The sequence below is a fragment of the Delphinus delphis genome, chromosome 11, assembly GCF_949987515.2.
Source record: "Delphinus delphis chromosome 11, mDelDel1.2, whole genome shotgun sequence".
NCBI classification, from domain to species: Eukaryota; Metazoa; Chordata; class Mammalia; order Artiodactyla; family Delphinidae; genus Delphinus; species Delphinus delphis.
The window spans coordinates 17,447,097-17,471,486 of NC_082693.1; the positions used below are offsets into that span (position 1 = coordinate 17,447,097).

The 24,390-nt window shown below is 39.8% G+C and overlaps 2 protein-coding genes across 3 annotated transcripts in view; one reads left to right on the top strand and one right to left on the bottom strand.

The window, feature by feature from the left end:
- Positions 1–202: 202 nt before the first annotated feature.
- Positions 203–16,598, top strand: SPX (spexin hormone). Of its 2 annotated transcripts, none has more exons than XM_069541184.1 (5): positions 203–329; positions 9,128–9,185; positions 9,651–9,713; positions 10,982–11,065; positions 16,097–16,598. In XM_069541184.1, exons 2-5 carry the CDS (start codon positions 9,164–9,166, stop codon positions 16,153–16,155), a joined length of 228 nt encoding a protein of 75 aa, XP_069397285.1. In that variant the 5' UTR covers positions 203–329; positions 9,128–9,163; the 3' UTR covers positions 16,156–16,598. The 2 variants fall into 2 exon arrangements, with proteins under 2 accessions (XP_069397285.1, XP_059881924.2); XM_060025941.2 differs by lacking the exon at positions 203–329 and adding an exon at positions 8,827–8,897.
- Positions 16,599–16,931: 333 nt separating this feature from the next.
- The window catches only part of GYS2 (glycogen synthase 2), a 59,728-nt gene continuing 52,269 nt past the window's right edge, over positions 16,932–24,390 (bottom strand). The window contains exons 14-16 of the mRNA XM_060024413.1: positions 23,367–23,530; positions 22,195–22,275; positions 16,932–19,884 (exon numbers count right to left, since the gene is read on the bottom strand). Of these exons, the coding sequence (XP_059880396.1) occupies positions 19,663–19,884; positions 22,195–22,275; positions 23,367–23,530 (467 nt within the window). The 3' untranslated portion in view covers positions 16,932–19,662. The remainder of the gene's footprint in view (positions 19,885–22,194; positions 22,276–23,366; positions 23,531–24,390) is intronic.

Here is a 24,390-nt window from a genome sequence, read left to right on the forward strand (position 1 = left end):
TGAGTTAGATTGGATTATGTCATCGTGATATATTAAAACCAGGAAAACCCAGTGTTGATGTATGAATCACTTTTTTTCTTTTTCTTTTTTTTTTTTTGGTAAACGTATGGTTAAAATAAAACTTTTGTGGTTCTTCTGAATCTTAATATTTTAAAGCCAGATGAAAATCTGAACTAGATATTCTTTGTTGGAATATGCAAAGGTCATTCTTTACTAGCTTGTAGTTTCTAAGTTATAGCTGACTCAGCACTTTTTCTTTCAGGAACACATTCTGGAAGTCCTCATACTTCTTGGGACTCTCACGTGAGCATCTGTATCTTTCATGACATGTAAGCATTTAACAAAAAAAAGCATTCTTGGTGATGTAGGAGTCTGTTACCTAGCTCATTTCATTGAATAGTTTGTTATTTAAGATACTACATGATGCAGCCCAAATGGATATTTCCATGTTGTGATCCAGTTTTTCTTTTTCTTTTATTTTTTACAATTTAGCGGTGATTTATTATTTTGCTTTTCATAAAATTACTACTGGTAATATTTACTTTAAGATGTACTGTGTTAAAAGGTTAAACTTACAGCTGTTTTTTAAGGGCTATTTACATAAGCCAAGTTTTCCCTTCTTTTCAGCTTTTTTCATAACAAAAATCAATATGCATAATGTGTGTTTCATATGATCACTCTTCATTTGAGTTCATGGAGAGAATATCTGAGTTCACATACTAAATTATTTTGCTGTAATTAAACTGGCTATAGTTCTGAAAAACATGACACTACAAAAATGATGTGTTGTCTTTTCTACTGTTGCTGCTTGACAGGCAGTAGGAAACAGTAGTTGTTTCTTCATTAGTAGTTTTCCAAGGTGGCACCCTTTTGATAGATGTAGGAAGACATTTCAAGAGTCATGGTACTATTTGTTTTACCACTAATGATTATACTATTTACTCTTTTTTTTAACAATTGCAAAGCTTTTTAATGTATAAAATCATAATTGAAATTTGTGATTTTTATTGACAAATGTGTCTACGAAATATATTACAGCCTATGTTATTTTTAGTTAAATCTCTTGATGCACAGAGAAGTTCCAACCTTGCTCATCGAAAGAAGGAAGGACTTGGTAGATAGTCTAATGGTTCAGCCTTGTGGATTACTGTCTTTTTGGTACTGGCATTTGACTTATAATCTGTGAAAACAGATGACATTGACAAAATGAGACTCCTACCTCAATAGTTCATGGAATAATAAGAAACCTAGTGTTGTGTCTAATGTTCTTCAAAAAAGTAATATCCTCACTTGGAGAGTGTCAAATATATACATATTTTGGGGATTGACTTATACAAGTTGCCCTGTAGGACTCTGTTATACATATTTTTGACTGACCCATATTATTTACAGTGGCTAGATAATTCTACCTTTTTAAAGCAAGAACAGTATCTGTTAATGTATGGAACATCTGTATTATTTAGCTCCTTTGTAGACATGAATTTCTATCAAAATATTCTTTGCACTGTAACAGAGATCTCTTTTTCAGCAATCTTATTTCAGAAAGCATTATTAGACATGTGTAAAGGATGTGATAATCTCCCAGTCCTTAGTAAGAGTCAGAGGCTTGGAGCAGTTTTCAGCTTTAAATGAGTCCACAGTTTATCTCAGATGTGAGTTTGGGACTGCTTGGCAGCATTGTATGTTTCTTATTCAGAACCATTGATGAGGCTCTACTTTTAAACATACTTGTCTTCTGACAGAAAGGACTGTACATCATATTGTTTCTTCCTTTCCAAAATTAGCCTTCTGTCTTCGTGACAAAAAACATTCTCTGATTATTGCTATAAAGACGGAGGAGAAGGTCTAATACTACTTAGCCTTAAGTGTTTCTGGCATTGTTCAAATGTATTTTCTGTAAACAGAAACCTATTTGGAATGTTTTCCTTTTCCCCTTATAAATTGTAATTCCTGGAATACTGCTGCTTTTAAAAGTCTCACAGATTATATGATCTAACAGTTGAATATTGTAAATACACTTGTCTTACTTCTCAATAAAAGGGTACTTTTCTATTAACTGGTGGTTGTCTCAGCTTGGGCTGCTATAACAAAATTCCATAGACTGGCTTACACAACAGGTGTTTATTTCTCACGGTTCTGCATCCTGGGAAGTCCAAAATGAAGGTGCTGGCAGATTCAGTTCCTGGAGAGGGCCCTCTTCCTGGCTTGCAGACAGCTGCCTTCTCACTGTGTCCTCACATGGCAGAGAAAAAGAGAAGGAACAAGTTCTCATCTCTCTCCTAATAAGGACACGAATCCCTTAATGAGGAGCCCCATCTTGATAACCTCATCTAAACCTAATTACCTCCCAAAGGCCCACTCTCAAATGCCATGATGTTGGGGGTTAGGGTTTCAACATGTGAATTTGGAGGGAACACATTCAATCCATAACAATGGTCAGATGTATTTTTATTAAGAAATTCTAAAACTTTAGCATTGCAGAATAACCCATCTCGTGTTTTGTTTTAACATCTTTATTGGAGTATAATTGCTTTACAATGGTGTGTTAGCTTCTGCTTTATAACAAAGTGAATCAACTATACATATACATACATCCCCATATCCCCTCCCTCTTGCATCTCCCTCCCACCCTCCCTATCCCACCCCTCTAGGTGGTCACAAAGTACCGAGCTGATCTCCCTGTGCTATGCGGCTGCTTCCCACTAGCTATTTTACATTTGGTAATGTATATATGTCCATGCCACTCTCTCACTTTGCCCCAGCTTACCCTTCCCCCTCCCCTTGTCCTCAAGCCCACTCTCTATGTCTGCATCTTTATTCCTGTCCTGCCCCTAGGTTCTTCAGAACCATTTTTTTTTTCAGATTCTATATATATATATGTGTTAGCATATGGTATTTGTTTTTCTCTTTCTGACTTACTTCACTCTGTTTGACAGTCTCTAAGTCCATCCACCTCACTACAGATGACTCAATTTCGTTTCTTTGTATGGCTGAGTAATATTCCATTGTATATATGTGCCAAATCTTTATCCATTCATCTGTCGATGGACACTTAGGTTGCTTCCATGTCCTGCAATGAACATGTGGTACATGACTCTTTGGATTATGGTTTTCTCAGGGTATATGCCCAGTAGTGGGATTGCTGGGTCATAACCTCGTGTTTTTTAAATTAGCCTTATATGCAGTTTTCTTTTTTACATAATGGTCACATCTTCCATATCCAAACTGTTTAAATGTAATCATAAATAGAAATAGACTTCAGGTAAAAAAGTGAGCAGTGAATTTAGAAATTAGTGGAGAAATGCTTAATGTTTTTTTCTCTACATGGAAGGAATATATAATACTTCAGTATTTGTGACTTAAATAAAATCACTTAACGTCTGCAACGTTTTGATCTTATACTTTAGTAAGGCTGAAAACCACTGGCCAAATCTACCAGTTAAGGTACCCAATAAGTATTTGTTGAATCCAATCATTAAACTGTAAGTCTTGACTATTGTCTGGTGAATCTGTTTTTAAATACAGTATCCAGCACATCTTTCTAACATTGTCCTCTGGGCTGAAAGCTTCCAACTTCTGCTCTTCTGCTACTTGTATCCATATAGGAGGTTGGACATAGAAATGGCGTCCCCAGATCCTTCATCGACTGACACATTTTCATGGTCTTACCTTTACCAACTCTAAGACCTATTAAAAGGTCACCTCTGTTTGACTGACTAGGCCAAAACAGCTGGCCCTTCCTGTCCTCTCCTAGAACCTGCCAATTGTTTTGTGGTATTTACATGGTTTGCGAAAAGACATTCTTAAAGTTCAAAGCCTTAAGTAAAGGACAGTAAAGACACTGGCCAATGAGTGGAGAGCTTTATTTTGGATAGCAGGCCTTCTCAGTGTCCCTAAATCTCCTCCTAAAACTGGTAGCCCTTTGGGGAAATTACTTCTTCCACCCCTTTGTGAGACAACTGGCCTATGGGGCTGACTGGCCTTCAGAGAATAAAGCCAAAGTAGGACTTGAACCCAATGACCTCATCATCCTGTACCAAAACCCTCTATTCTGTTATCAGAGAGTAATTTGGATACTTGAGTATCTCAATAGTCATATTGTCCAGGTACTCTTACCCAAGATAGGAGCTGTTTGAGAAAGACGAACATCATGTGATAGCACTTATGTGTGATTTCTAAAAAACTGATAGAAACAAACTTAAAACAGAAATAGACTCACAGACATCGAAAACAAACTTACGGTTACCAAAGCAGAAGGGGCGGGTAGGTAAATTAGGAATTTTGGATTAACAGATACATACTACTATGTATAAAATAGATAAACAACAAAGACCTACTGTATAGCACAGGGAACTATAGTCAATATCTTGAAATAACATATAATGGAAAAGAATCTGAAAAAATGTTTTATGTATATATATAACTGAAATACTTTGCTGTGTACCTGAAACTAACACAACATTGTAAATCAACTATACTTCGATTTAAAAATGTATAAATAAAGTTTAAAAATAATTTTTTAAAAAGATAGCTGTTTTCTGTGTGAACACAATAATCACTGACCTTGTAAGAATGCAGTTTAAACTGTGACAGTATTTTTTAAATGGGGCTTGGGCATGCTCCAGTCAACTAGAAGAATTCAGATAACATCAGTGATGCAGGCAAAATGATCTCCATTAAATATGCCTTTAAAAAAGGTTTTGGATCCAATTTGTACAGTACCCACTGCCGGGTCATCATATCAGCAGAATAAAATTTACTGGTTTTATGCAACAACTTTTTTTCTCAAATAAGTAACTTTTCTTAGCCAATCTCTAGGTTTAGACCTGTAAAAATCTTAAAATATTGTGAATTTAACAAAAACATTTGATTGGGAGTCAATGCCCTTTTAGAACAAACACATTCTGGCATGTTACTTTTGATAAGACTACAATATTGATAATATGTCAAAGCCATTCTGCTCACTTGTGCATATTATGCTGAAAATGGCAGCTTTGACGTAAATAATCTGTTTGTGAATTCATTAGCGAAACTGTTACAGACAAATCACGTTCATTATATTTTCCTTAAGATTGTAAATGCAAATCACTGTTTGGCAATTTATTTTCCCGTCCCTCTTTCTAAAACCTTTGTGTGTTTTCGGTATGGAGAGGGGGAAAAGACATTTTAGTTGTTTGTTAGGGCTAACTTAATAACTGGGTTTCACTTATGAATTGTTTTAAAATATAAACACATGCATAATCTTTCTTCTGTGGCTTTTTTTTTGGAAGTTGTTACAATCCTTTGAAATTAAATTCTAAACTCCTAAAACGTAATATTTAAAGGAATATTGATTTTCTTTAGATATGGTGAAAACCTTTTAGTCCTTAGTTTTTATCTTCCTCCTCTCCTAAAACAGTGGAAAACACTACATTCATGGTTCTGGCTCCCTCTTCCTGTACTTATTCTTTAAAAGGAGTAAATATTCCTCAAGTTTCTACCTACAAACTACTTTCTATATTTCATTCTCATTTACTAACCAGATCTCAGTTTCTTGGCCGCACATGATCGACAATTCCAAACATCAAATGCCCAAACCCCAGTCTCTCTTAGACAAGTATTTACTGGTAGATAGCATCACCCCTCAAACTTAAGTCCCAAACTAAACTCATCTAGTTCCTCTCCATTATCCCTGATGTTTCTATTGTTAACCATTCTCCCAGCCATGTAGACTCTAAGCGTTAGTTTTTTTTTTATCACTTTTTATATCCTGTAAGCTTTACTACTCAAAATGTCCAAGGATTAGTAGACTAGCATTCATTAGCATCACTTGGGAGTTTAGTACAAATGCAGACTCTCAGGTCCCACCCCAGCTATAATGAATCAGAATGTGCATTTTAACAAGATTCCCAGGTGATTCAAAAGCGCATTAATACCTGCGGAGCACTGCTCTAACATTCCGAAGAAAGTGACCATCTCTCTCATCCGTGGTACTTTAGCATATGGTGGCCACTCTGGTCCTTGTTCACTGTCTGCCTGTGTATAGAACTGTTTCAACTGGATATTGACAAATTTGGGTCCTATTTTTCTTGCCTTCCACAAATTCCCTTTTTTGCAGTTCTCTTTCCACATCATCAATTTCTCCTTCTCTGCTGATCATCCCCATCAGCACACATGTTCTGCAAATGGTCATCAAAAGAAACCAACAGACCTAGTTGATTTAAGCAAAAGAGGACTTTATTAAAAGGACAGTGCGGTTAGTATCACTATTCCTCTAGCACTGGATGCTGGTGTCTGTCACTAGCATTGTAGCCAGGATTGCCCCCATAAACTCAAGCATCCTGCAACCAGTGCTGCACTAGAAAGTATTTCTCCTACTCCCCACTTTCTTCCCTCCCCAGCTCCGGACGAGTGGGTACGTCTGATTGGTGAAGCCTGCCTCATGCCCACACTCTACCCGATAGGGAGGCTGGTAAAGAGTGTCTAGCATTTTCAGCTTCTACAATACAAGGAAGATGCTGCCTCCCACCAAGAATCATAATTTATAGTTTAGGGAATTTCCAAAGTTCCCTAAAATTGAAAGGATTCAGATTTGCTGCAAGGCTAAAAAAAAAAAAAAAAAAAATAGCCCGCTTCCACCATACTCACATATCTTTTTTAAAAGTTCATTTTCCTTTCCCCCTTTTGGTGAAATTTCTCAAAAAGGTTGTCCACACTTGTCCTTATTTCCTCATATCCTATTCAACCCATCCCAGTCTAGCTTCTGTCCTCAAAAGCCATCATTTTCTCAAATCCAGCAGACACTTCTTAGCTCACATCAGTTTAACCTTTCAATGTTATTGGATAGTCTCCCAGCTCCCATGGCCTCGTTCTCCTGGAATTTCTTTCTTTCCGACTGCTTCAGTTCAGCTTCCTTTGCTGACTTTCCCTCTGCTCAATCTCTGTAGGTTTGTTCTCAGAACTCTATCTCTTCCTCTCTTTAACTCCGTTCACTCCCTAAGTATTTTTTCAATCCCAATTTTTTCCTGCCTTAAAATTCTCAAGATTCTTAAATCTGATAATTCCTGCCTTTAGAAAAAAAATCTATAGGCTGGTGACCTGTTTGCTGAGCTCTAGAGTTTACATCTGCAACTGCCTACTTCACATTTCTCCTTGGATGTCTAATATACATTTTAATTTTAATGTGTCCAAAGGCAACTCTTTATTTCCCTCTCTTAACTGCTGCTTTATGAAGTCTCTCCAATTTCAATAAAGAGTTTCATCATTCACCCATTGATTAAACCAAAAATCTAAGAGTCATCCTTGATTTATTTTTCTTAAACTCTCATATACGGTTTATCCACAAGTCCATGTTTTCTGCCTCCCAAATTCATTACAGCTCTCCATTCCTTGCAAGGACTCCCCTAGTCTAAGCATCATCATCTTTTGCTTACAACCAAGTTGCCATTTCTTACTCTCCAACCTCAATTTACAGTGTCCTCCCCTGACACCCACACAGCTTTGGCTCCATTGGTCTCCTTCCTGTTCTTCAAACAAGCCAAGCTACTTGCCATCCCAAGATTTTGTATTTTTCTTCTGCCTGAGAATGTCAGCAATACTGATTCCCACCCCAGTTTATCCCATGTCTGACTCCACCTTATCTTTCCAGACCCCCTTTTATTCTTACCTTCCCTAAAGTAGCCCACCACTTACCTTATCACATCATTTTGCTTACTTTTCCTTTATAAAGCATTTTAAAATTCTGTAATTACCTTATTTACCGGTTTGGAGTGTTTCCCCCCTGACTAGAAGATAAGCATGATCAAAGCAGAGACTTGTCTTTTTAATACATGGCTGTGTCCCTTGAACTAAAAGGAAGGATGTCTGTTACATAGTAGGCATTCCATAAATATTTGTTAAATAATTGAATGGATAATTAAGTGAATGACTGATGTCAAAATCCATTGAGATTCCCTAACCTTTTCATTTCTACCCAAATGATTCATCTTTACTCACCGGTGTTAGCTTGATAGCTAGTTAGTTACCCAAGACAAGTTTTCTTACTTTGTTCATTTACTTTTGATTCTGCCTGGGGTTATTAATCATTTTCAATAATAATAATAATACTGCCTTGGGAAGCTAATAGGAAAATCAAAGGTCATGATGCTGATATTTTCAGAATATCTCCTGGCTGATGTGGACGGTAAATGATATTCACCCATCAATCATTCCTCTGCTTCCTGCAACTGAATCTCCCTGGAGGAGTCATCAGATCCTCTCAATCTTGAAGACTGACAGGAAGTCCCTGTGGACACTAGCTCTATGCAAAATCAGGAGGGATCCTTGACCCTAAGATTTAAAAGCCCCACCTTCAGAACAAAATTAGAAAACTCAGAGGTTAAGTTATAGTTATTGCAGCTTCTGGAAAGGTGTAGAACATGAAGGTAAGTAAAGGTTTTATATACCTGAGTTTTTTTAGCTATTTTATAAAAAAGCTGTATAGCTTTTTACCTCTTTTATGTTTAATAAGTGTTTCAGAGGCTAAAGGATAGTTAAACGTTATGCCTTTAAAATATCAGAATCATTTGATTTTACAAAGAAAAAGTTTCACTAATTCACCCAAATCCTCATTTGGGTTAAATAATAAAAATAATATATTTCTAATAAATTGTTTTTAAAAAGGAACTCTTTGTGGATTAACTAGACGATAAACTGGGGAACCCCCTTCTGCCCCACCCTCTGAGCGCTAAAACAGAACATAGCAAAAAGTAAGGGATTTGTAATTGTCCAGGCGCCAGGGAAGGAAGCAGAAGATCCTATAGAGGCACAGAAACGACTTCTTTGATCTTTTCATACAGGGATTCACAAGTCTGGTGGTAACAACCTTGACTCTTTTCCTGGTGTTTTCTTTCATGGGAAATTTGAACAGTGCTCCGCAGGTAATCAAACGCAAAAATTGGGACTCCGCGTGCTGTGTGCCTGCCTGCCTGCCTTCCTTCCTTCCTCCCTCTCTCTTTCTCTCAATTTCTTCCCCTCTTTTCCTAATATCTTCTCCCTCCTTCCTTCCCTTCCCTTTCTTTCTTTCCCTCCCCTCCCTTCTTTTTTTCCCTAATAGTGGGCTGGGCAGCAACGCCTTACTAACTGCTTTCCTCTTCTCCCCGGGTTATAGAGACTCTTTGAGAGAAGGAATTGGACTCCGCAAGCTATGCTCTACCTGAAGGGTGCACGTACGTTCCAAATACTTTGCTCTTCCGACAGCAATAGAGGGAGATCCGTAGGGGTGCATGAATCGGTGGGATAGATGTAGAGCTGTGGGGAGAGAATCCTATCGAGTTTGTTCCCATAAATAATCGAGGTCATCCTGGTCTCAGTTAATCAAGGAGAAAGGTTGGGGGGCGGGGGTAGATTATCAGAAATCCTCCACCCTAAACCGGAGGGTTGCTGGCTCTTGCCCAAAGGGAGACTGGGATTTCCGGGGACACACCGCCCCACCCTAGCAGGTGAGCGAGATCGCCGCCCCCTCCGAAGCTCACTCGGGGGCCCGGGGGCGGGGGGCGTGCGGACTTTTCCCTCATCCGCGCCGGCGCCCCAACCCGGGCAGTTCCGCGCGCACCGGGCCCCGCCCGCTCCCGGCCCCGGAACCCCGATCGATCGGGCCGGGTGGGCGCTGAGCCCGTGTCTCGCCTTGGCAGAGGGGCGCCGCTTCATCTCCGACCAGAGCCGGAGGAAGGACCTCGCCGACCGGCCGCCGCCCGGTGAGTGCGCGGGGGTGAGGGAGCCGCGGGCTACAGAGGACCGCGCAGGACCGGAGGGGCGCGCTCCGCCTCCAAGACTGGCCCCTGGGCCTTCCCGGGGGAGAACCGGCCCCGCCCGGCGCCGCTGGCAGCGGCGGAGCTGGGGATCGCAAGGCCCCGCCAGTATGGAGGTGGGCGGCGGGGGCCGGGGTTCCGCTCCCGGGCGTCAGGATGGATATGAGAGCTGTGCGCCTACCCCGTCCGAGAAATGGGCCTCCCGTTTAGGGAATGATCTTTACAAGATTTCTCTTAAACGCTGTTGTTGTTGCCGATGTTGGTATCATCATCATCATCATTATTAAAATAGTGATTTGCCTAAAAACTTCAAACAGCTGTATTATATTACTAAAAAGAACTATCAAAAGGTTCAAAACCAGAAATAGTGAAGAAGTGGGAGCCTTTAAGGATGGAGCCAGAGACGTTTCATGATAAACCTTTCCATGCCATTGGATTTAAAAATAAAAATACCAAAAAAAAAAAAAAATACCATTCATTTTGATAAATGTTCAAGATTGTTAAAAATACCAAGTAGACTCATTTTGAAAAATACCAAACACTGTGTTAAGCACATAGGTGCTTATCAAATTTTTGTTTACCTTCTTCAAGCCTGCAGTGTAATTAACCTTTTTTTTTTTTTTTTTTTACCGTAGGAGGGTAAGTTTTGTTTTCCCACTTCAGCAGCTCCCAAATTAAAAATCATGGTTTGTGTTGAATCAGGACCATTTGTCTTCTGTCAGCTTAGATTTGAAATAGTTTTGAATATTTTGCAGATTCTCCTTCAGTCAAATAATTGACTTAACATGTGGCCAAGAAGGTAGATTATTTTCTCAAACTGCTTTGGAAGGAACAAGAGAGAAGATAGTCCAGGCTCCAGGCAGGGTCCTATCTAAACCTTTCAGCCCAGACATCCCATTTTAAGCTCTGAGGGGGAAATTTCTCATGAGTTCTTTATCTTAATCCTCCTTGCTTTCATGAAATTCTCTGTAGTATATAGTTTAAATTTTCTTCCATTCCCTGTAATACACAACATAACCAGTTGTAAGCAATGCCTAAGGGAAGTGTGAAATGTTTCAACTTGTAAAAATCATTCTGTGTAAGGGGCTCTTTGCTGAGGGATCACAGAGGTATTTCACAGAGATTTTCTAGTATTATAGCATACTGGAATAGGATTTATCTATATGAATATTTAAATGCTAATAGAATCTGTATTTATTTGTTCGTTTCTCCAGAAAGACGAAGCCCAAATCCCCAACTACTAACTCTTCCAGAGGCAGCAGCTGTGCTATTGGCTTCCTTGCAGAAACTGCAAGAAGGTATAATTATAGTGACCTCTTTTAACTGCAGGACAGGGAAGCTTTGAGTGCTTTGGGCATTCTGTGTTGAGTACAATGAAGTTGCTTTTATTTATTCAGATTTTTAAAAATAATTAACGGTTGCCCACCCCACCAGAAATTCACAGAGATGTTTATTATTTTAATACTAGCATGCTGCTCATTAAAGTGTTTCCCAAGAATGTAAAAACATTTCCTTGATGAGACTGGGGGATTTCATGTTAATTCCATAATCCATAGCCTATTGGAGCTTTTATTTCTGTTAGAACTCCAGAAAGTCCAACTTCATTATTTTATATTTGAAAAAACTGAGGCCAAAAGAGGTTTAAATAGTCGCAAATCCAGTTACTCGCTATTAAAGTTTGAACCAAATGAAATAGCTGAAAATCACTGATTTTTTACTTACAAACACAGCAGTTTCTTATGGTTCACCCTAAGAGACTGGGCTAGTTCTGATTCTAAGCCTGTGTGATTTGCATTATACTATATAGCTTCTTCCATACCAGGATTAGGTGTGTTCTTCAAATAGAGGCTCTCTGTCCATGTAGCATTAAAACCACTAATTGTATTAAGGCATCTTGTTGCACATTAGCCAGGGCTGTGGAGTATAACAGGACTGGGTTCAAATCTTGGCCTTGTTGCTTTACTAGCTGGGTGACCCTGAGCCTTAGTGTCATTACGGGTAAAATGAGATAATGACATCCATGGGCAGGTTGCTCTAAGAGCCAAATGAAACAAAGTACGTACTTTCTATTAGCATCAACAATAGAGGTCATCAAAGCATATCAACAGATCTAGATTTTTCCCTCTCAAAAATTGTAATGATGCCATATTTATGACATAATTTAAATGTTAAAATGTATTTAACAAAATACAGTGAGTCGTCTAGTGGTCAAAGCATAGGCTGCTGGCCTTGGGCTCTGAAACTTGTCCTAGCGGAGAAAGCCTGTGTGCTCCCTGCCTGTTATTGGACGGGCCCCGTCAGGGAGGGGAAGAGAGCAGGGGGCTCTTTCTGGCTTCTAGTTTATGGCTTTGTTGTGAAAAAACAAAAAACAAAAAAACCTATGAGAAGCAAATGGAAGAGAGTGGGATAAAGAGGTTTTTTTTTTCGCGGTACGCGGGCCTCTAACTGTTGTGGCCTCTCCCATTGCGGAGCACAGGCTCCGGACGCGCAGGCTCAGCGGCCATGGCTCACGGGCCCAGCCCCTCCGCAGCATGTGGGATCTTCCCAGACCGGGGCACGAACCCGTGTTCCCTGCATCGGCAGGCGGACTCTCAATCACTGCGCCACCAGGGAAGCCCTAGAGAGGTCTTCTGAAATCAGAGAAAGTCCGCGGCTGACTTGGTTGGGTGGAGGGGATTATAATACTGAATTCAGCAAATCTGCATTTATGCCTGCTAGGTGCCAGGCACTGTGACAGGTAGAGAAGAAAATGGATTAAACAAAAGCAAGAATGAGAATGGCCTTTGCAGTGAACAGGCAGGGTGTGAACAGTCAGTAGGACAGTAGACTGTGAGAGTCATGGCCATAGTATATCTATGACTACAACTACTGTTACTACTCCCTCTAGCTAATAATTATTGAGGGTTTTACTATAATGCAGTGGGTCAGGCACTGTTCCAAGCACTTGATACGGATTAATACATTTATTAATAATTCATTAGTCCATAACAAATGAATTACCTCCTAGGATTACCCACTGTCATTATCTACACTTTACAGACGAGGAAATAGAAGCACAGAAAGACTGAGTAGCAGTAGCTTGCCCACTATCACACTGCAGGTACATACTAGTACTAGGATAAAAGAACAGGGGGTAACTTATTCTTTATCTGAGAATCAATCAGATGGTCCATGGATTTTTACCAGAAGGAGGACATGATGAAGGAAGATGAAACTGGTTATTGCTTATAGGGTAACCATAAGAGCAGTTACAACAGCTACAATATGGGAACATCTACTGTGTGTCAGATATTAATGCTAATCTTTATAGCCCAGAAAACTGACCCTTCCTGAGCTGTATATACTTTCCTAAGGTCCACATAGAGTGGAAGTGATATGGGGAGTTTACACAGCAGGAAGTGATATGCGGAGTTTAACTCAGGGCTGTGGGATGCTGTAGCTCTTTCAGCTATGCCCTGCCACCTCTCAGATGGATGGTGTTGAAGAGAAAAGGCCAGAGTGATGATGTCAGTGAGAAACTAAGGCAGTCATTCAGGAGTGGAGTGATGAGGTCAGTGGGAATGGAGGCTCAACCCTGAGGCATACCAGAAGGAAGAGCAGATAAATATCAAGGTCCTCGTGTAGAGCACAGGGAACTATATTTAATACCGTGTAATAAATCATAATGGAAAAGGCTATGAAAAAAATATATGTATAACTGAGTCACTTTGCTGTACAGAAGAAATTAACACAACATTGTAAATCAACTATACTTCAATAAAATTTTAAAACGAAAGAGAGAATCCAGAGTCAAGCACATTTTTAAAGTGTTTTTGTGAGTTTAAAATGGTGATACTGACAAATGAAAATGCCTGTGGATATAATTAAGGTTCAGTTTGAGGTGACGGAGCCTTTCCAGTGGATAAAGGTGTATAGGTCACTGGTTCTCTGCTCTCCATATGTGGACTGGTTCCATCAGAGTTCTCTGTAGAACTTGCTGGAAATACAGATTTCTTGGCCTTAGGCCCAGAGAGTCTGATTCCATACTACTTGAGTGAGGTCCCAGAATCTGTAACCTTAAGAAGTTCACTCACATTATTCTGATGATGTCAGGTTTGGGAGCAACTGGAAATTCAGAGCCAGTTAATAAAGGTTGGAAACATGAAAATGGAACTCTCTCCTAGGCCTCAGATGTAGTGGGAAAAGGGCAGAGAATAAAGGGTTTGCCCTGGAGAATACCCAGAGATCAAGGGAAAGGGGGAAAATCATATCAGTGAAGGGACTTCAAAAGGAGCAGGCAGAAAGGTAGGAGGAGAGCCAGAATAACAGAGAATCTAAGAAGTCGAGGATGGAAAGTTTCAAGAAAGGAGTGACGAGAAGCATCAAATGTAGCAGAATGCTTAGGAAGAGTACAGAAATCAAAGGAGAAGGAAGATTGTGTTGGGTAGGAAGGGTCATTAAATCACGGTTCACAAGTCTTCTCCTCAGCCCCTGCCCAGTGGTATGATTTGCTGCTGCCTTGCCCGTCTGAAACCTTGTTTCAAGGGAATTTAGGAAAAGAAGGTAAACTGCAGAGTTAAGAGATTAAGTGGATGCTTACTGGCATGGCTTTCAGAATTCTTGTGATGAAAAGGTGAGAAAGAGTTGAATCATGGGTAGAAGATGCTGCATCCAAGGTGGTCTTTTCCAAATTCAGCATTTGGCACTCTGATTTTTTTTTTTTCCAGCTGCGCAGCGAGGCATGCGGGATCTTAGCTTCCTGACCAGGGATGGAACCCATGCCCCCTGCAGTGGAAGGGTAGAGTCTTAACCACTGGAATGCCAGGGAAGTCCCTCTTACTGATTTTTGAAGTCAGTAGGAGGACAGTGAGGTTGGAGATGGATTGTTAGTGAAGTCTGAGATTTAATTGCTGGGAGGATGTGCAGAGCCAGAAAGGAAAGTGAGCTGGAATGGAGAAGGTAGAGCTAATTTTAAAAGAGGAGGAGAGGGATCTTCATTAGAAACTTTACAGAAGAATGTGACTGTAGGTCTCCATTTCAAGTCTTTGTTGGAGAATAAATTCAAGTTTTTAATTATTGAAGTTTCCGAAGTGGCTTGTCTCTGATGATGAAATGGGGAAACAAAATTTTATTAGTCTAAATGGATGGGAAAGTTTTGGATTCCCATATGATAGATTAATCACTAGTCACCTTTAATATTTTTATTCTGAAGTCCCTAGGTATTATTTGGACTTATTTTATGTAGTGGATTATTATTTTAAGTAGTGGATTGTTACCTTAATGGAGGATATACAGGGATGATTCCTTTCTTTTTTATTTTTTTCCTTTCCTGTAAATACATACTAGTATATTTAAAATAGATAACTAATAAGGAGCTACTGTATAGCACAGGGAACTCTACTCAATACTCTGAAATGACCTATATGTGAAAAGAATCTAAAAAGAGTGGATATTTGTATATGTATAACTGATTCACTTTGCTGTACAGTAGAAACTAACACAACACTGTAAATCAACTATACTCCAATAAAAATTTTTAAAAATAGAAAAATAAAAATTTTTGGAAACAATAGAGTAGCTGATAATCTGCAGTATTTTGAAATTTGCTACCAGTTCAGGTTAAACTATAACTCAGATATTCCAACCATATTGTAACTAACTAGGGGAAAGTGGTTTTCTCTAGAGATGACCTTACATAAAATGAGGAACGGAATTTTGCCTCTGGCAGCTTCCTCTCCCTTCCGCATCCTCAGTTTCAGCCCTTCAACCCATTTTTAGTCCCAGGAATCTGCTGTCATCTCAGTCCGCTGTCCCCACCCCAGAGGTGATTCTTCCTGCTCTGAAGTTGTGCAGTCCTGCCCAGCTAACAAGTGTCCCTTCTTTTTGTCTTACTTCCACCCCAGACATCTAGTTCAACTTGTAAGAGAATATGTGCAAATGTGTTCCTCTGTCATCTTTCCCAGCTAAAATGCATTTTAACAGGAAATACAGAAACAGTACCTTGATGCAAGTGAATGGTTCTACTGGTGGGTATTTTAGACATGAGGCATATTTAGAGCAAGACATGTGGCCTTTTCAGATTTCTACCAAACACACCATGTAATAGTTAAATTCCCTGTAGAGATTCACATGTCAGATGTGAATTCCTCAATGCATACCAAGCTGAGGGGGAAATTTTTGAAATAAAATCAATCAAAATCCAATTTGGAGTTGGTTTCCATAGCAGAGTGCCTGAGTTGACATAATGTAGGGGGGCAAATGTTTATCTCCTGAGGTTCTCTTCATCTTATATTTTCTTCTTATAAAACACAGGGTACGTGTTTATGTTATGTATTTTTTTATCCTTACAGCTGGAGAAGAAAACTTTGATCAAACCAGATTCCTAGAAGATAGTCTGCTAAACTGGTGAAAATATACCAGATTCCATTCAATTATAGTTCTGTTCTTGTTGAAAACATGAACCATGTGAATAAAGCCTGTGGACCCTTTTTATCTTCATTTGTAATCTTAGGAACATGTGCAGCCAGTTTTATTTATTCTTTCAGAAGCTAAAGTGATGTTGAGTTCTTAGTGAGAACATCGTTGCTTTCTTCCGTTGCTTCAGGTCCTGTTTAGATCGCCTTGTGTCTTACTCTTGAATTTTTTAGCCCATTTATAATTATTAGGTTGAAGACTCTTTAGAGTGTTCTTTCGTTTTGTGACAACAAATACCCATCTTGATCTAATCATTCTTAGTTGCTTTTTTTCATTCTGTTACCCACTTGCACTGTCTTATCACTCAGCAGAGAATCTCCTCTCCTTTTCCCCCTTTTCTCACCTCCAAGGAGGGTGAGGCAGGGAAGTATGGCAAGATGGGAAAGAGTAGAGTGTGATTCTTTTAGTATCCAGGAGAGGTAAGTTGTCAGGAAGGGAAGAGGGAAGGGATGACTGGGAAGAAGCCCTGTGATCAGACACTGCAGTGTGGTTGCTGAGAGAGGGGACCCTTGGTGAGACTGGAGCCAGTGGAAGGTTCTACAGCTGGAAGCTCCCCCTTGTGCTCTCTGGGGATCTCCCCGAATTCAGTTTAGAAACAAGGATCTAAAAGTTACTGGGAAATAAGCAGATGGAAACACACACTGCTCTTGTACAAAAGAAACAAACCAGTTTTTTAGAGGTAACCCATTTTCCATGGCTAAACAGACTCAAACACTACTTACTCTAATTGACTAGAACGCTAGGCTTTATTTGACATAAAAACATAACATAAAGGCACCCTGATACAAAGTGCATGGTAATATGCCTAATTTATTCATTTTTTAACTCAACTAGGGTTCAGTACTATCTGGAAAATAAAATACACACATACCTACAGCAAGCATATAGTATATTTATTTGGAATTACAATACGACCACCATGTTCATTATTTTTGACTTAATTACTTGAGAGTTGTTATTGATAAATGTCACAAGTAGAAAGTATTGTCCATTCTTATTGTCATCAGTATATAGCTATTAGTCAGTAGCTAAAGAATATCATTATGTGAATGTCTCTGTAACTTGGAATTACAATTTTACTGTGTTAAGTAATCAAAACCCTGCTTATAAGATTTGTCTGTATCTCATTTCATAATTGAATAATGAAACTGTATTCAAGTTAATGTAACTTTGATGTCTGCCAAAAAAATAATAGGCTAGCAATAAAAAAAAATCTATGTGGCATTATAATAGGTGCCTGTCATTAATTATTGTTTGATTTTAAAGTGGATTTTCTAGACAGTGTATATGTCCAGTTTATTGAGAATTATGTACTCACCTGACATAGACTTGTACATATGGACTACTTAAATACTATGTCTAGTCCCAGAATACATTCAAAGTCTATCTTACAAAGTAATTCTTCTACAACTAGAACAATCTCAAGTATTTCCCACTAAAACAGAGTTTGTAAAAGCTGTCTAAATGACCAACGGCTGTTATAATATCAGCTACAATATTACAAGTACTTGAATTTCCTGAACATTGTTCTGCCGTACAGATGTGCACATTAACCCAGTAGTTGCATATGCCCGGTTTGCTGTAACTTTCTATCTCTCCGGGGGTGTCTTTGCAATTCTCTTTGTTTCTATCTTGTTCAAAACTGAAATGAATAAGTGATCAGTGCTCAAAACTTTTCACGTTGTATGGCTTGTCTTTTAAAATTGGAAAATATATGCCTCCTGTGCACGTCCATGTACTAGAATACCCCACCTCCAGATAGGACTTGCAGCCACTTTCACCCCGTTCCAGTTGCTCTTCCCCTCTTTGCCTCTATAGCCTTCTTCCCCTGTGGCTACGTGGCCTCCAGGGTGGGCTCTCAATTACTCTCTATTCCCCTGGTTTTCCCCAGTGGATGACTCCTCTCCCCCACCATAGTGATCCTAAGCAAGGAGAGAAGGTGAAGGGTTAAAATCAGCCTCCAACTAGCATTTCTTCTTTACCTGCTGATGAGAAATAAAAGTCTATATCCTACCAACCCTGAGTTACATTATTTTACCTTGACCTCAGGAGAAAGAGGAGTTGGGAATGTAACCTGTTGGTCTCCTCCTACTGGACTATAAATCCCTTAAGGAAATGTTCACGTCTAATTTGATTTTATCCTTACAACCACAATGTGAGGTGGGCAGTTGTATCTCCCACATTACTTCACAGAAATTTAGGATCATTCTAGGAAGTCGCTTTCAATCTCCTCAAGTACACTTAACCAATCCCTCTTCTGAGACCTCCTTGTGTCCAGGAAAGCTACTAGTGTAGCACTTGTCATATTTTATATTCCCATCTGTGTATGTAAAGCCAGCTCTGTTCACTCTAGCCCTTTCCATGGAAGGAAGGGTGGTACAATGCATAAAAAAAGTCTTGCTGTCAGCTGGTCAGGCACACACAATTTTCCATATTTCCTGTCCTCCAATTTATGGATACATACATTATTTATTATTTTTTCTTTTTTTATACATACTTTAAGAGCATCAATTTTTTGTAGCTATGTTTCTCCCAGTAAGACCATTCATTTATGCAACTACTGTGTATAAGGTGCTGTGCTAGACACAGTCACCTAACAATCCTATTGGTAGTTCCTCCCCGAGCTTTGTCAATATTGGGGAAAGAGCAACTAGACACCAGGCTTTGTCAGTCTTGGGGAAAGGACAACTAAGTGACTGGAGCAAGGGCTTGGAGTCAGGTGGCAGCAGCCGTCTGAACAGAGGACCAAGTGCAGGGTAGAAACTGATTCTTACACATGCCACTCGAAGCCAGGTGTTTGCAAATCAGTCATTTCCATGTGTCCTATACCATTGGTACTCATTTCTAATCAAAGAACTAGTCTTTCATTTAAAAAAAAAAAACTTGGGCTTCCCTGGTGGCGCAGTGGTTGAGAATCCGCCTGCCGATGCAGGGGACACGGGTTCGTGCCCCGGCCCGGGAGGATACCACATGCCGCGGAGCGGCTGTGCCCTTGAGCCATGGCCGCTGGGCCTGCGCGCCCGGAGCCTGTTGCTCCGCAACGGGAGAGGCCGCAACAGTGAAAGGCCCGCGTACCGCAAAAAACAAACAAACAAACAAACAAAAAAACACTAAGCCAAGGATCATGGTGATGATAACTAAAAAATCAGCATTAGGAAATGAAAATTCTTATTGCTTAAAATAACCATTTAAAAAACACTTCCAGTCTTCCTCCTTTAATTAACACTCTTCCTAGAGCCTGAACTGACAGGGGTAAGAGGAGTTGGATTTTATTATAAATTACAAAATTGCCATTCACTTAATCTCCTCCACTTTTTAGGCAGAGAATAAATCCCATTGTTATACTGAGAAGAAGAGAATGAACCATGTGACATTTTCATTTCTTTCACTAATCGTTCTTACTATGTTCTCACTGAATTAGCCTGTTCGACCAGAGTGGAATTCAGTTCTTGTATTCACCGTGCAGCTTCTTCTTCCCGCGAGGAACGTGATTCAGAGACAATGGCGACTTGATATTTAACCGATCCCTTTCAGCCTCCTCTTCCTCATCGTATCTTTCATCCTCATTCTCATCCTCCACATCGCTGCTCTGAGGACTAGAGACCTGAGATCCTGAAGGAGAAGGTGGTACTGAGGAAGGCCTGGGATATTTAAACCCTTCTGTCTGCCAAAGACAAAAATAAGACACAAAACATTAGAATGGCTTTTTGATTTTTCAATGATGTACACACTTGGCATGTGCATTTAATAAAAAACACAGTTGGATTTTTTGGTCTGTTCAGGGGCTATTAACTTTGATTTATCTTGATTCTGGTCCAACCACGCTCAAGAGAAACTCCTTAAATAAGTAGCTTTCTTTTATCAAGCACTGAAATGTGCCAGGGGCTATATACATATGACCTTTTTTTTTTTTTTTTAATTTTTTTATTTTTTGCGGTACGCGGGCCTCTCACTGTTGTGGCCTCTCCTGTTGCAGAGCACAGGCTCCGGACGCGCAGGCTCAGCAGCCATGGCTCACGGGACTAGCCGCTCCGCGGCATGTGGGATCCTCCCGGACCGGGGCACGAACCCGTGTCCCCTGCATCGGCAGGCGGACTCTCAACCACTGCGCCACCAGGGAAGCCCCGTGTGATCTTATTTAATCTCTGACCAATTTGTTCTTTCTGCTGACAGAAGAAAATTGAGGGTCCAAGAGGCCAATGATTTGCCCAAGGTCAAACGGCATGTAAGTGGTAGAGCAAAGAGTGGTTCCAGGGCTGTGATCGTCCCAGAGCCTTTAATATCAACTGCCATGATACACTGTTGAGATTATCAGTGTCTATGTCATCCTTCAGACTTGCTCAATCCAATTCCAGAACATGAGCAGCCTGGATATTCCATGGACAACACCCACTAGAAAGGTTCCTGGAAGTCAGGCCACTTCACTGACCTTAAAATTCCACCCGTTCCTTTTATTTCAGCTAATGAGCAAACATCACTAGGTTTTAATCAATTGCCCTTCTACCTAAGATGCTCTGAGAAAACTCATTTGATAAACACATACTAAGCACCACCTATGGGGCAGGAGGAAACAAAGATGAAAAATATCCCTGCTCTCTAGGAGTGCAGACGCTTCATCAATCAGGAAGACAAATGTGTAAAATTGTTACAGCACTTATCGCTCTGGATTTCAACTATTTTTAGACATTATTATGTCATACACATACGCTCATTTCAAGGCTCAGATACTTTACCTGAAAGCAATACCAAAAAAAAAAAAAGAGCTGAGTCCTACACTTAGGGAGCATAGGAGCTCAATACTTATTATTTGAATTAGTTGAATAAATGAATGAATATAGCTGAATTATCATCAAGAGCAGTGAACACCTCTAAATAAGCTAAGCAAGTCACTCTGTTACAATCATGGACATGGGAAGTGGAATTTGTATACTGAGGGATTTACAAAACTCTTTCACTTCCTCTATGAGCAAATTTTCCCTTGGGTTAACCTTCTAGATCTGGTCCCCAGACACCAAATAGAGGTGGAATATAAGGTATTAGGCAAAACTGTTTATAGTGAAAGTGACTCCTGATTGGAAAATTACATCTGCTTTTGGAGGATCTATAAATACTTGATGAAGGTCTCTAGTATTTGGAAATCCTTGAATTTGATGACTCTTGTAATTGCTCACATTCCTTGTGGAGACCATAGAAGCTTATCTGTGAGGATTTACATGAGATGTTGGGTCCTGTGGGGTGTGGAACTGCTAAGCTAAAATGGATCTCATAGTCAATGATATGGGTTTCATCTTTTACACCTAAATTTTCACCTGGTGGGTCGGGAACAGAGAAGTTTAGCTCTTGGACCGCTGTGTAGACTCCTGTAAGGACTAATTCCACTGAAGAGAAATGCCTGATACTGCCCTACTTCAAGCTGTGTTTCCTTCTAAGTGAATGTGATGACAAGTAATCTGCTCTAGCCTCAAGAATATAAATGTCTAAGGGAATATTAGAGGAAGACTCCCTGGTGGGCACTGCTGAATTTCCATGCATAAATGTTCATCTAGTCCAATTTCTCCTGTGGTGTTCGAATTCACTATTACCCTTGCCAAGTCGTCACCCTACATTTCAACATCTCCTTGGATAGCAAATTCACTTCCAATGAGAGCAGGCCAGTTTATTTTTTGACAACTCTCAAAAGAATGGATGTCTAACAGAGGTTTTAGGCACTCGGGCAAGGAGAGGTTTCATATGAAAGTGCTTCTCCAGTGACATGAATTGGCTGACTGCTCAGCCTGTGTATATAAGCTAACTCTGAACTGAGGGCTTAGAGCTGGTCTGATTTGTCAGCTTCTCTATTTGCTTTGTAGCAACACTATGAAAAAGTACAGTAGTTTGTGAATTTAGCTACTTCAAAATAAAAGGTATTGTTAGGACTTACCATACGTAAGACATTTAGCTTTCAAAACAAATAAACAATACATAAAATATTTACCATTGGTGGTGATGTGGTTTCCGTGTGGAATTTATCTGGAAAAGCTCTGCTTAATGTCAGATGTCTGGCATGCTGGTAATACTATGATAGAAAACCAACCCATGGGTTAAAAAAGATGTATATTTATATATTTATATCTCAATAACCAAGTTGTTATATAAAATCTTTTTCTCCTACTTATAAATATATATTTTTTAAAGTGGCAGATTTTATTCATCCTAAATTTAAGAATCAGAAAAAAATATGACAGTTTATAGCTTTATCATTTTTCAGGGAATAAGTAAAGAAATACTATCAAAAATTGGAGGGGAAGGACATACTGGCTTTACTGAACTCTGAATTGAGCACTAAGGCGACTGAAAACACTGGTTTTACTCTATAGAGAAGCAGTGTGCAGCAGTGTGGCACGGAGAAAAAGACGGGGCCTGAATAATCAGACACACTGGTTTTAAATCCTGCTTCCGACATTACGTAAGAAACATAGCTTCTAAGGGGCTTATCATCCTGCTTTCATTATAAAATGAAGACAGCAAAATTAATCTTCCTGGGTGGCAATGAGCGTGACTACTGGCATTAGTGTGTGTAGATACTCAGCTGATGGCCGTATCTGTCATTTGTCAGCCAGAGTTGAGCAGTATCTAAGCAGATACATTATGTGAAGGCAAAGTCAATTTAGTTTTTATTAAATCATCCACTGCTAAGACATATGAACGTCTGAGTATTTATAAACTAATGGCAGGATTGAAAGGAGGTATTTCCTGTACCTGTCATTTTGAGAAACAAGATTATTTCCACTCCCCACTGTAGTTGAGGAATGTGATCATATTATCTCTTAGAGTGTAACAAACTAGGGACTTTTCTCTTGATTTCCTCATCTTCATGAAACCTGTAAAGCATCAAGTTAAGCCCAGGTGATGGAATAATTAGTAAGATCATGGCTAGATGCTGCTAGACTGGCTGTTCTGGTCTCAAACTAAATATGAAAAATTGGGGTTGGGACTTTGCAAATTCACATGAAGCTCAAAGGTATTCATATTAAGTACGTGAAAACATCACTGAGATCTTAACGATGATACAGACTTGACCTTGCAGATTACACCTCGAATCAATTCTTTTATCGTCCAGTGGGATTTTTAAAGGGGTCCTCTGTGTGTTATCATAAACGTACTTACTCTGCCTAAGTATCTCCAATCCAGAAGGTCTGAAAGCCTCTCGGTTCGGTTCCTCTGAATAATCCTCTGGCGGCGTGACTGTTTGCAAAATCCATAGAGAAACTGAGTCAGCTGATTGCAAGAATCATCCAGTGAGCGGAATCGCCTGTCAACGATGTAAATACCTGAGGCACACAAAAGCCAGAACACAAGTCAAGATAAGGCTAACCTTAAAGCACTTCTACTGTTCCTTAGGGTCTATCGCGAACTGCGTGATTATCCACTCCCTGACTCCCCTACTGCCTCTGCTTTATCTTTTCCCTTCTGAGACTGTATTTCTCCTGTGATTTCCTTCCAATGGCTCAAAACTGTCACCAACACACAGCCAACAAAACACATCTTGCTAAAGAAAATCTGGCAGTACAGGCATACCTCGGATCAGTGATCATCCTTGGCGCTGCTCACTGACCAGAATCCCCGGGGTGAGACCTGGGTCTCAGTGCTTTTTAGGTTTCCCCAGTGTCCCCACCGTGCAGCCACGGGTGAGGACCAGAGCTGTCAGCCAAGGAAAGACAACAGTGACAATGCAATTCTAAAAGACCAGAGAATCGGCAACGTCCAGGCAGAGCACCCAGCCCATTCTAACTTTTCTTGCTGCTAGGCAGCCTGGACATATAGACGGTGATACCATCTGCCATCTTATATGTGAATTTTGATAACTTGGCATGGAACTTATAAAATAATTATGCTGATCGATACATGTACTCTAAAGCCATGGTTATTGTGCTTGTCACTTCTAGGTAATGGAGGACCGAATCAGTCCAGAAAAATAAAAAGGTGAAAAGGCAATGTTTGTCCAAGTTTAGCACTCCTTTTGTAGTTTGTCGTTTGAGTAATATGTTCAATATTAATATCATTCTAATCTTTTCTATGGATCATTAATGAAATCTACTTTTAATTAAACAAGAAGTATAAAAAGTTTAATCCTCAAGATAGCGTTAGAGTCGGGCTCTGTGAAGACCCCGTGCTTTGTTTGGTTAGAGGT